This window comes from Oncorhynchus mykiss, chromosome 6, assembly GCF_013265735.2.
Source record: "Oncorhynchus mykiss isolate Arlee chromosome 6, USDA_OmykA_1.1, whole genome shotgun sequence".
Classification (NCBI taxonomy): Eukaryota; Metazoa; Chordata; class Actinopteri; order Salmoniformes; family Salmonidae; genus Oncorhynchus; species Oncorhynchus mykiss.
In genome coordinates, this window is record NC_048570.1 from 8,813,465 (window position 1) to 8,833,522 (window position 20,058).

The following is a 20,058-nucleotide window of genomic DNA, read 5'->3' on the forward strand; positions in this document are numbered from 1 at the left end:
TGGCGGCAGCGTAGCCTAGTGGTTAGAGCGGTGGACTAGTAACCGTAAGGTTGCAAGTTCAAGCCCCCGAGCTGACTAGGTACAAATCTGTTGTTCTGCCCCTGAACAGGCAAAATAAGAATTTGTTCTTAACTGACTTGCCTAGTTACATAAAAAGTGCCTGTTCGTTGTGGTAGTTGGTGTGTCATAATTCATATCGAATGACATGAATTTCCAAAAGGAAAACGATTTTTAAAAAGGATCCCTCATTCTCACATATTGAAATACTGTGTTTCATTTGAGAAACCTGAATGAATACGATGCAGTTCTGGTGCTAAGACGAGATTATATTCCTAACAACAGTATTTGAAACAGTCATGACATTTTCTTTAAACTTCAGTTAACATTTTTATTTACAATGACTGCCTACCCCAGCCAAACCCCGGATGCTGCCGATAGTGCGCAGCCCTATGGGACTCCCAATCAATGCCAGTTATGATACAGCCTAGATTCAAACCAGGGTGTTTGTAGTGACGCCTCTAGCAGTGCCACTTGGTAACCCATGCAACGGTGATGAAATTTAGAGTTGTTACATTTGATTTGATCACCAACAGGTGCTGTATTGAATAGAATATGCAGCTTTGTCCATTTATTGTTTACAGGGACAATGCAAAGTAGTTCACGGTACAAGAACACATTACATATCCGTATCTATATCTCCATATACTGTATCACAGTCAATGACACATTCATCATACATGGACCAATATAATTGTTTATGCAAAAACACATTAAATTTAAAAAAGTCTGTACCTTAAAATATATGAAACAGACTAGGAGGAAATGAATGCATTCAAATAGACATGATATGTTTCTTGGAGGAAGGTACAACAGAAGTGAAACCAGATGAAAGAAGACTAAAATGGAATATTCTCAGGAATGTGAATCTGACGGAGGGTTCCGTCCCAAATGGCACTCTAAAACTCCCGGTCAAATGTAGAGCATTATTATAGGACGGCATTTGGGACGTAGACAAAGAGAATGAATGTTTTGTGACCTAAGTGCTTAGTTGATTCCCTAAACAGAGAATAAAACCCTGTAGTAAAACCATGAAAGCTCCCCCACCCTAAACACAATTTACGAGGGTCTTAAACCCAACTCCGTCTCCGTCGAGGTCACTTTGGAACGATGTCCATATCAGTAACTGTCCACGACGTTGTCTAACTTGTGGTGAAAATACGCTGACGAGGGAAAAACGTTTGTTGACGTGTGGCTTGATTGAAACACTACGTGCCAAAATGTGTGGTGATTGGTTGAAACGGCTGCAGTGATGGGTCAGTTTTATAAAAGGAAAACCGATGATTTGACTATTGTATGTAGAATTAGTGTAGTGATTGGTCAACTGACTACAGCACAACACCACCATCAATAGTGTTTGTCTAACTGAGGTGATTTCATGGCTCACCACAACAAGAGATAAGAAAAGCTGTTTGGAGACATGCAACTAAAACACACGTTTTAATCTAAACTGACGACACAACTAAAAAAATAAAAACAGATCAAGGAACATCTCAGTGCCAATGACTAGCGTTCAGTAGTGTCTAAAAATCTATTTTAGAGTTAAACAACAAAGCCTTACTCTATGGTGGGGGGGGGGAAACCCCAATACAGTATAATACCAGCTCAGCTGTGATCGCCGTAATAACATAAAACCAGGAAGTCTCTAGGGGGCTTGTTAATTGCCTAAAAATCTGCTGTGTATTCATCACAGCCATTTCATTGGGCATTTGGAAAAGAGCGTCTCTCTTCCACCCACTGAGGAGCTGCCATAAATACAGGTGAATAGCCAGAGTAATAATAACCAAGTCCACGCTCTTCTTTGCAACAAACTTAACAACGTTTGTGTGGGTGGGACTAGCAGGTGGGCACGACTACAATGTGTTAAGTGGGACGGGATGCTATTTATTAATTTTTTTTAACTCTGTTTTGAAGATTGACTGGCTGTGTTCATTTTTAAAAAAGGTAACAGTAAAGTTAAAATGTGATCAAAATGATCTTTCAACACCATTACTCCCTCATCCCTTTATAGCAATAAAGCTATAAAAACAAAAAGGCAACGTTCTTTAACACCTGGGTCCCATTGGCAGGTCCATACTTACTCACCTTCGTTTTATCATAATAAGTTAGGCCACGACGTTAACACCACAAGCACAACAGTGAGAAGCACATCTCCAGTCCCGTAAAAGAGGAATAGCTAGAAATGTACACAAGCCAAAGCAAAGGCATTCCCAAAAGGGCAATGGGGGATGTTAGTACGTCGCATTTCTCTGGATTCCTTTTTTTATTCTTTTTTTTTGGTCAGTCCTGAACCCAGAGGGAGCCAATGGGATGGCCAGGTGAGGTCAGGAGGTCACTGAAGAGTTAGAGGCGGAAGAGAAACCAGGGCCACCATTCAATGGCCTGTACCCAATGACCCAGCTCCTCTCCTTTTCCACTGGACAAGAGTTTCTGGGGGAAACAGTCTTTTTTTTTTCTCTCCTCGTTTTTTGTTTTTCCATGTGTACTGTAGAAGTTCTCAGAAGTTCTGGAGCTCTGGCAGGTTCTTGTAGAGGTCAAGGGAGTCCGGGTTGGAGAAGGCCCCTCGCTGGGTCACCTCCCTCCCAGCGATCACCTGCTTCACAGCCACCTCCACCTTCTTCCCACTGAGGGTGTACTGGACAGACAGAAAGCATAACACAAAAGGGTCAGGGGACATATACATGTACCAAGCTTCTCTGAGTAAGAGTGCTGATCTGGCATCAGTTCCCACTTATGTCCATGTAATCTTATTCACTGTGATCTCAAAAGGCCAAACTGCTCCTAAATCATCACTCCTACTCTAAGACAGTCTGAATACAGCCCCAGGGATGCATAACAGCACTTACGGGCCTCTGTGTGTGTGTGTCTATTTGTCCTGGTACACACGTGTACAATAATGGAAATGTGTTAGCATTACTCTGCCCATCAACATTAGGGTTCTTCTTCTCTATTTAAAAGCTCTCTTTGGGTGCACTCTTTGCTCAGTGTGACTACATGAACACAATGAAAATGACGACAGAAGAATGTCCTCACAGGAATGTCTCTGGTCTCCAGGAACAGCGCTGGTACGTGGCGTGCGGAGAGGGCTTTCCGGATGGCTCCGCGAATTTTGTGTACCAGCTCCGGGCCGAAGGACTGGTTGGGCGTCATCTTCAGGAACAGGATCACTCGCTCCTCACCGTCCCCATTGTACTGTGGAACGCAAAGGCTGTCGGACACTTCCTCAAATGCCTCCACTGGAGAGAAGATGAGAACAAAAGTGTACACATTTAGAAAATATCTGACAGATTGGCTGATACTTCAGGATTAGTAGCAGACACTTCAGGATTAGTAGCAGACACCGGCTGACACTTCAGGATTAGTAGCAGACACCGGCTGACACTTCAGGATTAGTAGCAGACACTTCAGGATTAGTAGCAGACACTTCAGGATTAGTAGCAGACACTTCAGGATTAGTAGCAGACACTTCAGGATTAGTAGCAGACACCGGCTGATACTTCAGGATTATTAGCAGACACTTCAGGATTATTAGCAGACACTTCAGGATTAGTAGCAGACACTTCAGGATTAGTAGCAGACACTTCAGGATTAGTAGCAGACACTTCAGGATTAGTAGCAGATACCGGCTGATACTTCAGGATTATTAGCAGACACTTCAGGATTAGTAGCAGACACTTCAGGATTAGTAGCAGATACCGGCTGATACTTCAGGATTATTAGCAGACACTTCAGGATTAGTAGCAGATACCGGCTGATACTTCAGGATTATTAGCAGACACTTCAGGATTAGTAGCAGACACTTCAGGATTAGTAGCAGATACCGGCTGATACTTCAGGATTATTAGCAGACACTTCAGGATTAGTAGCAGATACCGGCTGATACTTCAGGATTATTAGCAGACACTTCAGGATTAGTAGCAGACACTTCAGGATTAGTAGCAGATACCGGCTGATACTTCAGGATTATTAGCAGACACTTCAGGATTAGTAGCAGACACTTCAGGATTAGTAGCAGATACCGGCAGATACTTCAGGATTATTAGTAGACACTTCAGGATTAGTAGCAGATACCGGCTGATACTTCAGGATTATTAGCAGACACTTCAGGATTAGTAGCAGACACTTCAGGATTAGTAGCAGATACCAGCTGATACTTCAGGATTATTAGCAGACACTTCAGGATTAGTAGCAGACACTTCAGGATTAGTAGCAGATACCGGCTGATACTTCAGGATTATTAGCAGACACTTCAGGATTAGTAGCAGATACCGGCTGATACTTCAGGATTATTAGCAGACACTTCAGGATTAGTAGCAGACACTTCAGGATTAGTAGCAGATACCGGCTGATACTTCAGGATTATTAGCAGACACTTCAGGATTAGTAGCAGACACTTCAGGATTAGTAGCAGATACCGGCAGATACTTCAGGATTATTAGTAGACACTTCAGGATTAGTAGCAGATACCGGCTGATACTTCAGGATTATTAGCAGACACTTCAGGATTAGTAGCAGACACTTCAGGATTAGTAGCAGATACCGGCTGATACTTCAGGATTATTAGCAGACACTTCAGGATTAGTAGCAGATACCGGCTGATACTTCAGGATTATTAGCAGACACTTCAGGATTAGTAGCAGACACTTCAGGATTAGTAGCAGATACCGGCAGATACTTCAGGATTATTAGCAGACACTTCAGGATTAGTAGCAGATACCGGCTGATACTTCAGGATTATTAGCAGGTATCGGTATATTGGTTGCGTCCAAAATGTCAACCTATTCCCATAGGCCTCTGGTCAACAGTAGTGCACTACACAGGGAACAGGGTGCTATTTGGGATGTAGCCTAGGCCCGTTAGTATTCATAAGGACAACAAGAACAACACCAGAGAAAGAAGAGCGAGGGCTGTTACATTCCGTCATATCAATGATGACCAGCTAAATGAGACTAAACTGCTGTTACCACAAACCATTGTAGGGGGGTAAGAAAAACCCATAGCTCACCAATGTTGTAGATCTCCGAGCTCCCAAAACGCACGCCGTTGGGGTTCAAAGTTCCATCGCTGTGATCGAGACAAGAATGAGTTGAAGGTAACCAAACAAAAAACTATGGTGGCAATAGTCGCTTATTGTCTCCTGAGGTAATTAGTAAGCCCGATGACTCACCTTCTGCCAAGCATGACAACTCCTCCTGTCTTTGGGTTGATTTTACAGTAGTCCCCGTGGGCCCAAACACCTGCAGAGGAGCAGGCCTGTTAGTAAACTGAGACGGATATTGATCATGTACAGACTCCTTTAAAATGGAAAAAGACCTCAAAATGGTGCTGTACATGCCATCACAGAAGTAGCCATTGCAAAGATCGAGATGTACTAGAGCGCTCATCTCCTATGGAAAGGAAAAGCTGTCTATCCATCTCTAATTTATTCATTTTTCATTTCACCTTTATTTAAACAGGTAGGTTAGTTGAGAACAAGTTCTCATTTACAACTGTGACCTGGCCAAGATAAAGCAAAGCGACACAAACACCACCACAGAGTTACACATGGAATAAACAAACGTACAGTCAATAACACAATAGAAAAGTCTATATACAGGCAATAAATAAGCCGTAGTGGCGAAATAATTACAATTTAGCATTCAAACATGGACAGGACTGACCAGAGAAGGAGGAGAAGCTCCATCTAATGGACTGACCTGAGAAGCTCCATCTCTAATGGACTGACCTGAGAAGCTCCATCTCTAATGGACTGACCTGAGAAGCTCCATCTCTAATGGACTGACCTGAGAAGCTCCATCTCTAATGGACTGACCTGAGAAGCTCCATCTCTAATGGACTGACCTGAGAAGCTCCATCTCTAATGGACTGACCTGAGAAGCTCCATCTCTAATGGACTGACCTGAGAAGCTCCATCTCTAATGGACTGACCTGAGAAGCTCCATCTCTAATGGACTGACCTGAGAAGCTCCATCTCTAATGGACTGACCTGAGAAGCTCCATCTCTAATGGACTGACCTGAGAAGCTCCATCTCTAATGGACTGACCTGAAGCTCCATCTCTAATGGACTGGCCTGAGAAGCTCCATCTCTAATGGACTGGCCTGAGAAGCTCCATCTCTAATGGACTGACCTGGGAAGGAAGAGAAGTAAGCCTTGTGGTATTTGCTCCCATTCTCGTCGTTCCAGAAGTGGGTGGGCTGACAGGGGATTGGCTTCAGACACACCAGCTCTCCACTCTCCCCCCACACTGGCTTTCCTGAGGGAGGGAAACACGTGTCATCATGCACGTCCTAGAGCGTGGATACCATTTACAATGACACAAGGTGAATTACCATATAGAGCAGGGATCCCCAACTGGCGGTTTTTGTGCGCCAAATATGGCCCGCGGGTGATTTATTTAACCCCTCAAACAGCAACTCCAAGTGATTTTAACTTTGGAAATGTGTTCCAAAGTATTCCCATGCATAATAGAGACATATAGTACAGTATGTGATCCAAACAAATGTATGGTTTGAAAGTATTATGGTTTAAAATATTATATTCATTTGGGATTCTTGTGGTAATTCCTTTCCAGCCCCCCGACCATCTGCACGATGAATTGAAATGAATTGAATGAAATTAATAAAATAGGCCTGTGACTGAATTTAGTTGACCAAAGACACTCACCGTCACAGCTCCAGGCCTCCACAGCCATGCCCAGGTTCCGTGTCTGAATCTCTCCTCTGTACACGGGGACCGTCACGTTCTGGCCCATAAAGCAGGACACAATATCTGTTCCTCCTTTACACAAAAAAACATGAATTTTATTTATTTCACGTTGGAAGATCAACGTAGTTAATACGTTACGTGTAGAGAACAACGTAGCTAATAAGTTACGTTTTTAATTTATTCCAACTTTATTTAACCAGGTAAGCTAGTTGAGAACAAGTTCTCATTTACAACTGCGACCTGGCCAAGATAAAGCAAAGCAGTTCGACACATACAACACCACACAGAGTTACACATGGAATAAACAAACAGTCAATAAACAAACATACAGTCAATAATACAGTAGAAAAGTCTATATACAGTATGTGCAAATGAGGTAGGATAAGAGAGGTAAGTAGAGATACTGGGGTGCAAAGGAGCAAGATATATAAATAAATACAGTATGTGGATGAGGTAGTTGGATGAGCTATGTACAGGTGCAGTTATCTGTGAGCTGCTCTGACAGCTGGTGCTTAAAGCTAGTGAGGGAGATATGAGTCTCCAATTCAGTGATTTTTGCAGTTCATTCCAGTCATTGGCAGCAGAGAACTGGAAGGAAAGGCAGCCAAAGGAGGAATTGGCTTTGGGGGTGACCAGTGAGATATACCTGCTGGAGCACGTGCTACGGGTGGGTGCTGCTATGGTGACCAGTGAGCTGAGATAAGGCAGGGCTTTACCTAGCAGAGACCTGTAGATGACCTGGAGACAGTGGGTTTGGTGACGAGTATGAAGCGATGGCCAGCCGACGAGAGAGTACAGGTCGCAGTGGTGGGTAGTATATGGGGCTTTGGTGACAAAACAGATGGCACTGTGATAGATTGCATCCAATTTGCTGAGTAGAGTGTTGGAGGCTATTTTGTAAATGACATTGCCAAAGTCGAGGATCGGTAGTATGGCCAGTTTTACGAGGGTATGTTTGGCAGCATGAGTGAAGGATGCTTTGTTCCAAAATTAAATCTAGAATCGGCTTCCTATTTTGCATTGGAGATGGTTAATGTGAGTCTGGAAGGAGAGTTTACAGTCTAAACAGACACCTAGGTATTTGTAGTTGTCCACATATTCTAAGTCAGAACCTCCCAGAGTAGTAATGCTGGACGGGCGGACAGGTGCGGGCAGCGATCGGTTGTAGAGCATGCATTTAGTTTGACTTGCATTTAAGAGCAGTTGGAGGCCACGGAAGGAGATTTGTGTGGCATTAACTAGCCTCCGCAAGAGCGTCAACACAGTGTCCAAAGGGCCAGAGGTATACAGAATGGTGTCGTCAACGTAAAGGTGGATCAGAGAATCACCAGCAGCAAGAGCAACATCATTGATGTATACAGAGAATTGTGTCGGTCCGAGAATTGAACCCTGTGGCACCCCCAGAGACTGCCAGAGGTCCGGACAACAGGCCCGATTTGACACACTGAACTCTGTCTGAGAAGTAGTTGGTGAACCGGGGGAGGCAGTCATTTGAGAAACCAAGGCTGTTGAGTCTGCCGACAAGCATGTGGTGATTGACAGAGTCGAAAGCCTTGGCCAGGTCGATGAATACCACTGCACAGTAATGTCTCTTATCGATCACGGTTATGATATCGTTTAGGACCTTGAGCGTGACTGAGGTGCACCCATGACCAGCTCGGAAACCAGATTGCATAGCGGAGAAGGTACAGTGGGATTTGAAAGGGTCAGTAATCTGTTTGTTGACTTGGCTTTCGAAGACCTTAGAAAGGCAGGGTAGGATAGATATAGGTCTATAGCAGTTTGGGTCTAGTGCGTCTCCCCCTTTGAAGAGGGGGATGACTGCGGAAGCTTTCCAATCTTTGGGAATCTCAGACGATACAGAGGTAGAACAGGCTAGTAATAGGGGTTGCAACAGTTTCGGCAGATAATTTTTAGAAAAGAGAGGGTCCAGATTGTCTAGCCCGACTGATTTGTAGGGGTCCAGATTTTGCAGCTCTTTCAGAACATCAGCTATCTGGATTTGGGTGAAGGAGAAATGGGGAGGCTTGGGCAAGTTGCTGTGGGGAGTGCAGGGCTGTTAATCGGGGTAGGGGTAGCCAGGTGGAAAGCATGGCCAGCCGTAGAAAAATGCTTATTGAAATTCTCAATTATAGTGGCTTTATCGGTGGTGACAGTGTTTCCTAGCCTCAGTGCAGTGGGCAGCTGGGAGGAGGTGCTCTTATTCTCCATGGACTTTACAGTGTCCCAGAACTTTAGAGTTTGTGCTACAGGATGCAAATTTCTGCTTGAAAAAGCTAGCCTTAGCTTTCCTAACTGCCTGTGTATATAGGTTCCTAACTTCCCTGAAAAGGTTGCATATCACGGGGGCAATTCAATGCTAAAGCAGAACGCCCAAGGATGTTTTTGTGCTGGTCAAGGGCAATCAGGTCTGGAGTGAACCAAGGGATATATCTGTTCCTGGTTCTACATGTTTTGAATGGGGCATGCTTATTTAAGATGGTGAGGAAGGAACTATTAAAGAATAACCAGGTAACCTTCTACAGGCAGAATGAGGTCAATATCCTTCCAGGAATCCCGGGCCAGATCGATTAGAAAGGCCTGCTCGCTGAAGTGTTTTAGGGAGCGCTTGACAGTGATGAGGGGTGTAGTGAACAACGTAGCGAATACGGTCATGGTTAGGTGTAGTGAATTCAGTAAGGTGATGTGCGACGGCCGTAGTATTGTAAAGTGTGATATGGTGTGGGATAGTGTTGTGGTGCAGGCTTGTTATTCTACAGTAGAACAGTTACGCAACATGGAGCCAACATGGAGCTATTCCCACCCCCTCTTTATCTGTGGGTGATACCTCTCTCTCTATCCACCTCTTAAATCTGCTGTTTCTGACAGATGTTCTATTCATCTCTCCTCCCACCTTTCCATTCATCCATCCATCCAGCCACCCCTCCACCTATCAGTCACTTCGTTGCATCCCCAAATTCTGCCTGGCTCTTGAGTGGAGCTTAATTGGATCCGTGGGGAAAATGCCATGCCTGCCTCTCAGTTTAGGCACACTTCAGTATCACTACAGCAGCCAGTCACAATTGTTTTGTTCTCCCCCCCCCCCCCCCCCCACATTCTTGACATCCTTATTGGTTACCTCTTACTCTTATGAATATTCCAATTTTTGCAGAGGAAAACTTTGAACATCCTCTGGTGCTCTTTAAAGTCAGAGAGGGGTTTGTTCTGTTCCAAAAATAAACTCCCCGTTGAGGAGTGGCACCCAGCGAGCGCACATACACACAAACTACACAGGAAACCAGGGCAGAGAAATAACAGACACCAGAAACCAGATCTGATCAGGAGAGCAGCAGCAAGAGGTGGGAGACAAAGAAGGAAGAGAACGGGATGGAGACTATGAAAACACAGAGAAAGAGAGAACACAAATTCAAATTTTCTATACTTAAACATCATCCTCTGCTCTGGCATCTTCCCCAATATTTGGAACCAAGGACTGATCACCCCAAGCCACAAAAATTAGAGACAAATTTGACAATAACTACAAGTCAACAGCAACCTTGGGATAATTCTCTGCATTATCATTAACAGCAGACTCTTACATTTCCTCAGCGAAAAACAATGTACTGAGCAAATGTCAAATGGGCTTTTTACCAAATTACCATACGACAGACCGTGTTCACCCTGCACACCCTAATTGACAAACAAACCAAAACAAAAGGCAAAGTCTCCTCAAGCGGATAAAATTGGCAAAAGATACACACATTTCTTTCCACAGGGCTGTGGATAAGACAGGGATGCAGCCTACTAGAATCTAATGTAAAATGTCTACTGTTTGCTGATGATCTGGTGCTTCTGTCACCAACCAAGGATGGCCTACAGCAGCAGCTAGATCTTCTGCACAGATACTATCAGACCTGGGCCTTGACAGTAAATCTCAGTAAGACAAAAATAATGGCTTCAAAAAAAGGTCCAGTTGCCAGGACCCACGAATACAAATTCCATCTAGACAGCATTGCCCAAGAGCACACAAAAAAACTATACATACCTCGGCCTAAACATCAGCACCAAAGGTAACTTCCACAAAGCTGTGAACGATCTGAGAGACAAGGCAAGAAGGGCTGTCTATGCCATCAAAAGGAACATACAATTCAACATACCAATTAGGATCTGGCTAAAAATACTTGAATCAGATATAGAGCCCATTGACCTTTATGGTTGTGAGGTCTGGGGTCCGCTCACCAACCAAGATTTCACAAAATGGGACAAACACTAAATTGAGAGACAGCATACAGAATTCTGCAAAAAATATCCTCTGTATACAACTTAAAAACACCAAATAATGCATGCAGAGCAGAAGGGCAATACCCGCTAATGGTCAAAATCCTGATTAGAGCTGTTAAATTCTACACAAACACCTAAAAGGAAATTATTCCCAAACCTTCCATAACAAATAGAGTAATGAACAGAGAAACTAACCTGGAGAAAGAGTCCCCTAAGCAAGCTGGTGCTCTGTTAACAAGCCCCACAGAGCCCTAGGACACCAACACAATTAGACACAACCAAATCATGAGAAAACAAAAAGATAATTACTTGACACATTGGAAAGAATTTACAAAAAAAAAAGCAGAGCAAACTAGAATGCAATTTGGCACTAAACAGACAGTACAGTGGCAGAATACCTGACCACTGTGACTGACCCAAACTTAAGGAAATATTTGACTATGTACAGACTCCGTGAGCATAGCCTTGCTATTGAGAAAGGCAGACCTGGCTCTCAAGAGAAGACAGGCTATGGGGACACTGTCCACATCATCTGGGGGAAATGGAGCTGTACTTCCGAACCTCATGCCTTCCTAACCAAATGTATGACCATATTAGAGACGCGTATTTCCATCAGATTACACAGTCCAACAAAGAATTTGAAAACAAATCCAATTTTGATTACCTCCCATATCTATTGGGTGAAATACCAGTGTGCCATCACAGCAGCAACATTTGTGACCTGTTGCCACAAGGGCAACCACTGAAGAACAAACACCATTGTAAATACAACACACACACACACACACACACACGTGAGGGGAGCAGTAGAGAAGAGAAGGGGCCATATGGCAGTATAGAGTTGGGAGTCTTAGCCGTGAATGTGTTAAAGTCTACAGGGATCTGGCTAGCAGGGGGACAGGAGGAGCAGAAGGAAGTGAACACTGCACACATATGCTAAGGCAGACCCCTGTCAACAGCCTGTAGGGGTGGCCTCCCCGTGGTCCTGGCTGCTAAAAAGGTTGACTGAATCAGGCACTGCTGTCCTATGCACACACACATACAGTCGTGGCCAAAAGTTGAGAATGACACAAATATTTCCACAAAGCTTGCTGCTTCAGTGTCTTTAGATATTTTTTTGTCAGATGTTATTATGGAATACTGAAGCTTTTGACAATTACATGAAGTTGATGCAGAGAGTCAATATTTGCAGTGTCGGCTCCTTCCTTTTCAAGACCTCTGCAATCTGGCATGCTGTCAATGAACTTCTGGGCCACATCCTGACTGAAGGCAGCCCATTCTTGCATAAGCAGTGCTTGGAGTATGTCAGAATTTGTTGGTTTTTGTTTGTCCACCCGCCTCTTGAGGATTGACCACACGTTCTTAATGGGATTAAGGTCTGGGGAGTTTCCTGGCCATGGATCTGTGTTTTGTTCCCCGAGCCACTTAGTTGCCTTATGGCAAGGTGCTCCATCATGCTGGAAAAGGCATTGTTCGTCACCAAACTGTTCCTGGATGGTTGGGAGAAGTTGCTCTCGGAGGATGTGTTGGTACCATTCATTATTCATGGCTGTATTCTTATGCAAAATTGTGAGTGAGCCCACTCCCTTGGTTGAGAAGCAACCCCACAACCAAATGGTCTCAGAATGCTTTAATGTTGGAATGACACAGGACTGATGGTAGCGCTCACCTTGTCTTCTCCGGACAAGCTTTTTTCCGATGCCCCAAACCATCTGAAAATTTGGATTGAGAGAAAATGACTTTACCCCAGTCCTCAGCAGTCCAATCCCTGTACCTTTTGCAGAATACCAGTGTGTCCCTGATGCTTTTCCTAGAGAGGAGTGGCTTTGCTGCCCTTCTTGACACCAGGCCATCCTCCATCCGCCCCGATCCCGCAGTCAAATCAACTTTAGGAGACGGTCCTGGCGCTTGCTGGACTTTATTGGGTGCCCTGAAGCCTTCTTCACAACAATTGAACCACTCTCCTTGAAGTTCTTGATGATCCGATCAATGGTTGATTTAGGTGCAATCTTACTGGCAGCAATATCCTTGCCTGTGAAGCCCTTTTTGTGCAAAGCAATGACGGCACATGTTTCCTTGCAGGTAACCATGGTTGACAGAGGAAGAACAATGATTCCAAGCACCACCCTCCTTTTGAAGCTTCCAGTCTGTTATTCAAACTCAATCAGCATGACAGAGTGATCTCCAGCCTTGTCCTCGTCAACTCACACCAGTGTTATCGAGAGAATCACTGACATGTCAGCTGGTCCTTTTGTGGCAGGGCTGAAATGCAGTGGAAATGTTTTCTGGGGATTCAGTTAATTTGCATTCCACAGACATGTGACTACCAGAAATTGAATAATGTGTTCCTGAACAAAGGGGTGGGGGTCAAAATAAGTAAGTAAGTCCGTATCTGGTGTGGCCACCAGCTGCATTATGTACTGCAGTGCATCTCCTCCTCATGGACTGCACCAGATTTGCCAGTTCTTGCATTGAGATGTTCTTCTACCAAGGCACCTGCAAGTTCCCGTTTCTGGGGGGAATGGCCCTAGCCCTAACCCAACAGGTCCCAGAAGTGCTCAATGGGATTGAGATCCGGGCTCTTCACTGGCAATGGCAGAACTCTGACATTCCTGTCTTGCAGGAAATCACACACAGAACGAGCAGTATGGCTGGTGGCATTGTCATGCTGGAGGGTAATGTCAGGATGAGCCTGCAGGGAGGGTACCACGAGGGAGGAGGATGTCTTCCCTGTAACGCACAGCATAGAGATTTCCTGCAATGACAACAGGCTCAGTCCGATGATGCTTTGACACACCGCCCCAGACCATGACGGACCCTCCACCTCAAATTGATCCCACTCCAGAGTACAGGCTTTGGTGTAATGCTCATTCCTTTCGATGATAAACGCAAATCCAACCATCACCCCTAATGAGACAAAACTGCGACTTGTCAGTGACGAGCAATTTTTGCCAGTCCTGTCTGGTCCAGTTTGTGCCCATAGGCAACGTTGTTGCCGGTGATGTCTGGTGAGGATCTACCCTACAACAGGCCTACAAACCATCCATTCAGCCTCTCTTAGCCTACTGCTGACAGTCTGAGCATTGGAGGGATTGTGCATTCCTGGTGTAACTCGGGCAGTTGTTGTTGCCATCCTGTACCTGTCCCGCAGGTGTGATGTTCAGATATAACGATCATGTGCAGGTGTTGTTTCACGTGGTCTGCCACTGCAAGGACGAACAGCTGTAGTCTCCCTGTAGCGCTGTCTTAGGCGTCTCACAGTAGAGACATTGCAATGTATTGCCCTGGCCATATCTGCAGTCCTCATGCCTCCTTGCAGCTTGCCTAAGGCACGTTCACGCAGATGAGCAGGGAACCTGGGCATCTTTCTTTTGGTGTTTTTCAGAGTCAGTAGAAAGACCTCTTTAGTGTCCTAAGTTTTCCTAACTCTCATGTGACATTAGCTGTTAGTGTCTTAACGACCGTTCCACAGGTGCATATTCATTAGTTGTTGATGGTTCAAGCATGGGAAACAGTGAATAAACCCTTTACATTGAAGATCTATTTAGATTTCTAAAAATTATTTTTGAAAGACAGTGTCCTGAAAAAGGGACGTTTACATGCGCAGACAGACCAGGGTAGGTATTTAACCAGGACTTGGGGCAAGAATCCGCTGGAAAGGTCACACACTATATAAACGCATACGTTCACATTATATAACACACTATATAAAACATACAGTGCATTCGGAAAGTAGTCAGACCTCTTGATTTTTTTCAGTATTTTCTTACATGAAAGCCTTATTCTACAATGGATCGAATAAAAACATTTCCCTCATCAATCTACACACAATACCCCATTTCTGCAAATTTATTAAAAATAAAAAACAGAAATACCTTATTTACATAAGTATTCTGATCCTTTGCTATGAGACTTGAAATTTAGCTCAGGTGCACCCTGGTTTTCAAGAACCCCATGGTCACTTTGGCAGAGCACCAGAGTTCAGAGTTCCTCTGTGGCAATGGGAGAACCTTCCAGAATGACAACCATCTCTGCAGCACTCCACCAAAATCAGGCCTTTACGGTAGAGTGGCCAGACGGCACCCACTCCTTAGTAAAAGGCACATGACAGCCCGCTTGGAGTTTGCGTAAAGGCATCTAAAGGACTCTAACCATGAGAAACAAGATTCTCTGGTCTGATGAAACCAAGATTGAACTCTTCGGCCTGAATGCAAAGCGTCACGTCTGGAGGAAACGAGTCACCATCCCTAAGATGAAGCATGGTGGAGGCAGCATCATGCTGTGGGGATGTTTCTAAGCGGCAGGGACTGGGAGACTAGTCAGGATCGAGGGAAAGATGAACGGAGCAAAGTACAGAGATCCCTGATGAAAACCTGCTCCAGAGCGCTCTGGACCTCGGAAGGGGAACTTTTGCCCCAGTCTAACAGGACAATGACGCTAAGCACACAAACAAGACAACACAGGAGTGACTTTGGAACAAGTTTCTGAATTTCCTTGAGTGGCCCAGCCAGAGCCTGGACTTGAACCTGATCGAACATCTCAATACCTGAAAATAGCTGTGCCCGCAACATTCCACATCCAACCTGACAGAGCATGAGAGGATCTGCAGAGAAGAAATGGGAGAAACTCCCCAAATACAGGTGTGCCAAGCTTGTAGCGTCATACCCAAGAAGACTCAAGGCTGTAATCGCTGCCAAAGGTGCTTCAACAAAGTCCTGAGTAAAGGGTCTGAATACTTACGCAAATGTGATTACATTTTGTTATTAGCAAAAATTTCTACAATACTGGTTTTTGCTTTGTCATTAATGGAGTATTGTGTGAGGAGGGGAAGAAAAAAACAAAAAAAAAACCAATCAATTTTAGAATAAGCATCTGGAATACTTTCCGAATGCATCGTACGTTCACATTGTAAAAACACACACAGCCATGCGTTCAGTCACACACACAAGATTCCCCAGTCTGCTTTGCTTGTGTGTGTTCCTTTCAGGCAGCAGACACTTGTGCCTGCGGCAGCTGACATTTCGTTGAAAGACACATGGCGTCCACTGCCACGAAACGTCGCTCAAATCCATCTTGTAAATGTTAAGTGCCGAGTGGTGCTAAGGGTGTCAGAGACTTCTCTGAAAGCCCGTCTGTCAACCGAGCACGAAGCACTGGAGAAAGCTGAACCTTTCTCTACTGAAGAAATACTCCCACCACCAATGACATGTGTCCTAAATGCCACTATTACCTACATAGTGCACTACTTTAGAACAGGCCCCATAGGATCACATGGCCATAAGGTTCTGGTGGAAAGGTAGTGCACTATGTAGGTAATAGGATGTCATTTGGGATGCAGCCAGACTCCTGGAACAGGGCTCACACCCACACTCATTTACAGTAATGTCAAGGCTTAGATGATGGAAGTGTGGTAGGAAAAACTGTACACTTTAACTCACTGGTAGGGTACATGGTAGTGTGTAACAGGCCAGTCGGTCTGCATCGGGGACAAACGGACAAAGTATAACAAGCCAGTCAGTTGTACAGATCTGCATCGGGACAAACGGACAGTGTGACACAGGCCAGTCGGTTGTACAGATCTGCATCGGGACAAACGGACAGTGTGTAACAGGCCGGTCGGTTGTACAGATCTGCATCGGGACAAACGGACAGTGTGTAACAGGCCAGTCGGTCTGCATCGGGACAAACGGACAGTGTGTAACAGGCCAGTCGGTTGTACAGATCTGCATCGGGACAAACGGACAGTGTGACACAGGCCAGTCGGTTGTACAGATCTGCATGGGTATAAATGCAGCCGGAGTGCCAAAATGTGCCACTTGAAGACTGAAGTCTTTGGGTCCTGGCTGCGTTGAGAATAAACTTTTTCTAAGACAGAACTAATCTTGCAGGAAGTTGTTCCCACTGTCAGACGCACACGGTGGACTTGAGTGGCAGCAGCTTCAAGTGATAATGTTATTTTAGGAGTGCTGTTGAGCGGATCAGACGTGCCCAACGGCATAGCTTACTGTGTTAATTCTCCTTCCTTTGTGCCTGCCGCCCCCGATGGGAAAGTGACACAGACAGCACGCATACAGGGACATCACAAGGTGTCGTTTCCTTCAGGAGTGAATGATTGAGTCGTGGACTCCACCTGACCTCAGATATAAAAGCGGCAGGTGTGTAAGGGGGTGCAACGTCCAATTAAAAAGGTGCAGTTCAAATCGGGACGAACGGACAGGCAACCAGTCGTCTGGCAGTACTGAGAATCTTCTAGATAAAAAGGCTGCATGTTCCTTTACCCGGCAAACATAATACCATTACAGTGTATTGAGTCGAGCGTACCCGCTGTGATTTGTTCAGAGCCAGTCGTCGAGTGGTAAGGATGATCTCACACACACACATATGATACTCCCCAACGGAGACCGGGGGTTCAAGACCCTCAATCCACCCTTCCCACTGTTCATCTCTCCCTCCCCCTCGGTTTCGTACCGTGTCAAATGTAAAACACATATGAGTGCGAGTCGTCAGATGCTTTGTGTTGTACGGTGTCATGCCATGTGGTGTGCGTCTCACCTGAGATGGAGCCCAACAGCACGTTGTTCTTGATGCAGCGGTATACGTACTCATAGCTCTGGGGCTTCAGGGGAGAGCCCGTGGACAGGATGGTGTGCAGGGTCTGCAGCGCGTGTGTGTTCGCTGCAACGAAAGAAAGAAAGGAGAGAGACATGAGACGACAAACCAGTACTCAACAGAGGGGAGTCGAGCCTTTTAATCTCTAGGAAGCTTCATGACTATAGGCTCAGATCTCTCAGAGACATCTAGAACAGCACAGAACAGACTACAGCACAGAACTACAACTGCCTGGGATGAACAGGGCAAGAGGGGGACGGCATACACACAGAAGTTGGGCGATGTGCCAGTGTTCCCCGCTGGGCTGGTTGGGAGGGGTGTACCTCCCAGATCTGAGCCCACCACAGGAGTCGCCACGCCCCACCAGGCCACCAGGTGTCAGTCAAAAATGTCAACCCAGGCACAGGACCTCCGGAGGGGCCAGGAAGCGTCCCCCATCCCCTAAAATATCAGCGACACACCAGGAGCATATGCCAACACACCAACTCCCCACTGAGATAGCCACTAGGCCTACACACACACACACACACTGAATAAAGATGGGGTTGTGATTATAACAGTGGGTTGGGACTAGTGGAGCCCCTAGAGCCGACTGTAGAATACATCTCCGCTATTAAAGCTCATCTGCATGTTTAAACGAGAGAGGAGGAGAGATGGGCCTCTCCACTAATTTAGTTCATCATCATTCCTCTTCCAACACACTCACCCAGCGTCTGAAGAGCAGAGAGGAGTTTTAAATGAATGAATACTTGGGGAGGTGACAAGGAGCGCAGACCTTGCTTTTAACAAGCATCCCACTGGGCCACACTCAGGCTGAGGCCTCTAAGAGCTACAGGTAACTGTCAAAAATAATGGAAGCCTGTAAGTAAAACGAGGGATAGAAAGTACAGTATATTGAAAGCAGGTGCATACACACAGGTGTGGTTCCTGAGTTAATGAAGCAGTTAACATCCCATCATGCTTAGGGTCATGTCGAAAAATGCTGGGCAGGCCATTATTTTGACTACCATGGCTATGCCACCATAGGATGACAATGCCTCCATCCACAGGGCACGAGTGGTCACTGAATGGTTTGATTAGCATGAAGATGATGTAAGCCATACGCCATAATTCTCAGTCTCAGATCGCAGTCCAATGTTCTGGCTTGTGGTGACCCAACGCCTTATTAAGACTCTTTATATGGGCATTTCCTTTATTCTGGCAGTTACCTGGAGACGGTAGGTTCAGATGCGCTGCTATACAGGATGTCATTTAGCAGCAGTTTGGAACTCATGACCCTGGAGTTGTAAGCGCCGTGCCTTGAACAACGGAGTCACATAAAACCATTGCTATACCTGTCCACTAGTCTTGCGGGTCTCTGTCGGTCTACTCACCAGGCTTCAGATCTCTCTCCTCCAGAACAGCCAGCCATTTTGCCCCGGTCCCAAAAATAGTGATGCTAAAGAAGAGAAAAACAAAACAAGGTGGGGAAAATAAGACATGGTAACAAGACAACGGATAATAAGACAAAGGATAAGACAAAGGAGGGCATGAGACAAAGAATAAGAGGATAATAAGAACAAAGGATCAGACAAAGGAGGGCATAAGACAAAGGATAAGAGGATAATAAGAACAAAGGATAAGACAAAGGAGGGCATAAGACAAAGGATAAGAGGATAATAAGAACAAAGGATAAGAGGATAATAAGAACAAAGGATAAGACAAAGGAGGGCATAAGACAAAGGATAAGAGGATAATAAGAACAAAGGATAAGACAAAGGAGGGCATAAGACAAAGGATAAGAGGATAATAAGAACAAAGGATAAGAGGATAATAAGAACAAAGGATAAGACAAAGGAGGGCATAAGACAAAGGATAAGAGGATAATAAGAACAAAGGATAAGACACTCAAAATCAAATCAAATCCATTGGTCACATACACGTGTTTAACAGATGTTATTGGTCACATACACGTGTTTAACAGATGTTATTGCGGGTGTAGCGAAATGCTTATGCTTCTAGCACCGACAGTGCAGTAATATCTAACAAGTAACAGCTAACAGTTTCGTAACATACTTCGATTTACATCCATGTTGTGTGTAAGGAATGGATTAAGAATACATACATACATACATACATACATACATACATACATACATACATACATACATACATACATACATACATACATACATACATACATACATACATACATGGCATTGGACTAAGAGAGTGGCATAGTATAGAATACACTATATACACATAAGATGGGTGATGCAATATTTACACACAATTAAAGAGAGACTAAGATACCATAGAATAGTATAGAGTTCAGTTTATACATATGAGATGAGTCATGCAAGATACAGAGGAGACATTATTAAAGTGGCTAGTGATCCATTTCTAAGGTGGCCAGTGATTCCTAATCTATGTCTATAGGCAGCCA

The 20,058-nt window shown here is 44.8% G+C and overlaps 1 protein-coding gene across 1 annotated transcript in view; it reads right to left on the reverse strand.

Annotated features, from left to right (window-relative positions):
- Positions 1-601: 601 nt before the first annotated feature.
- Positions 602-20,058, reverse strand: part of aacs (acetoacetyl-CoA synthetase) — a 57,641-nt gene continuing 38,184 nt past the window's right edge. The window contains exons 11-18 of the mRNA XM_036979351.1: positions 19,007-19,071; positions 17,577-17,699; positions 6,723-6,836; positions 6,187-6,312; positions 5,225-5,294; positions 5,063-5,121; positions 3,091-3,293; positions 602-2,692 (exon numbers count right to left, since the gene is read on the reverse strand). Of these exons, the coding sequence (XP_036835246.1) occupies positions 2,555-2,692; positions 3,091-3,293; positions 5,063-5,121; positions 5,225-5,294; positions 6,187-6,312; positions 6,723-6,836; positions 17,577-17,699; positions 19,007-19,071 (898 nt within the window). The 3' untranslated portion in view covers positions 602-2,554. The remainder of the gene's footprint in view (positions 2,693-3,090; positions 3,294-5,062; positions 5,122-5,224; positions 5,295-6,186; positions 6,313-6,722; positions 6,837-17,576; positions 17,700-19,006; positions 19,072-20,058) is intronic.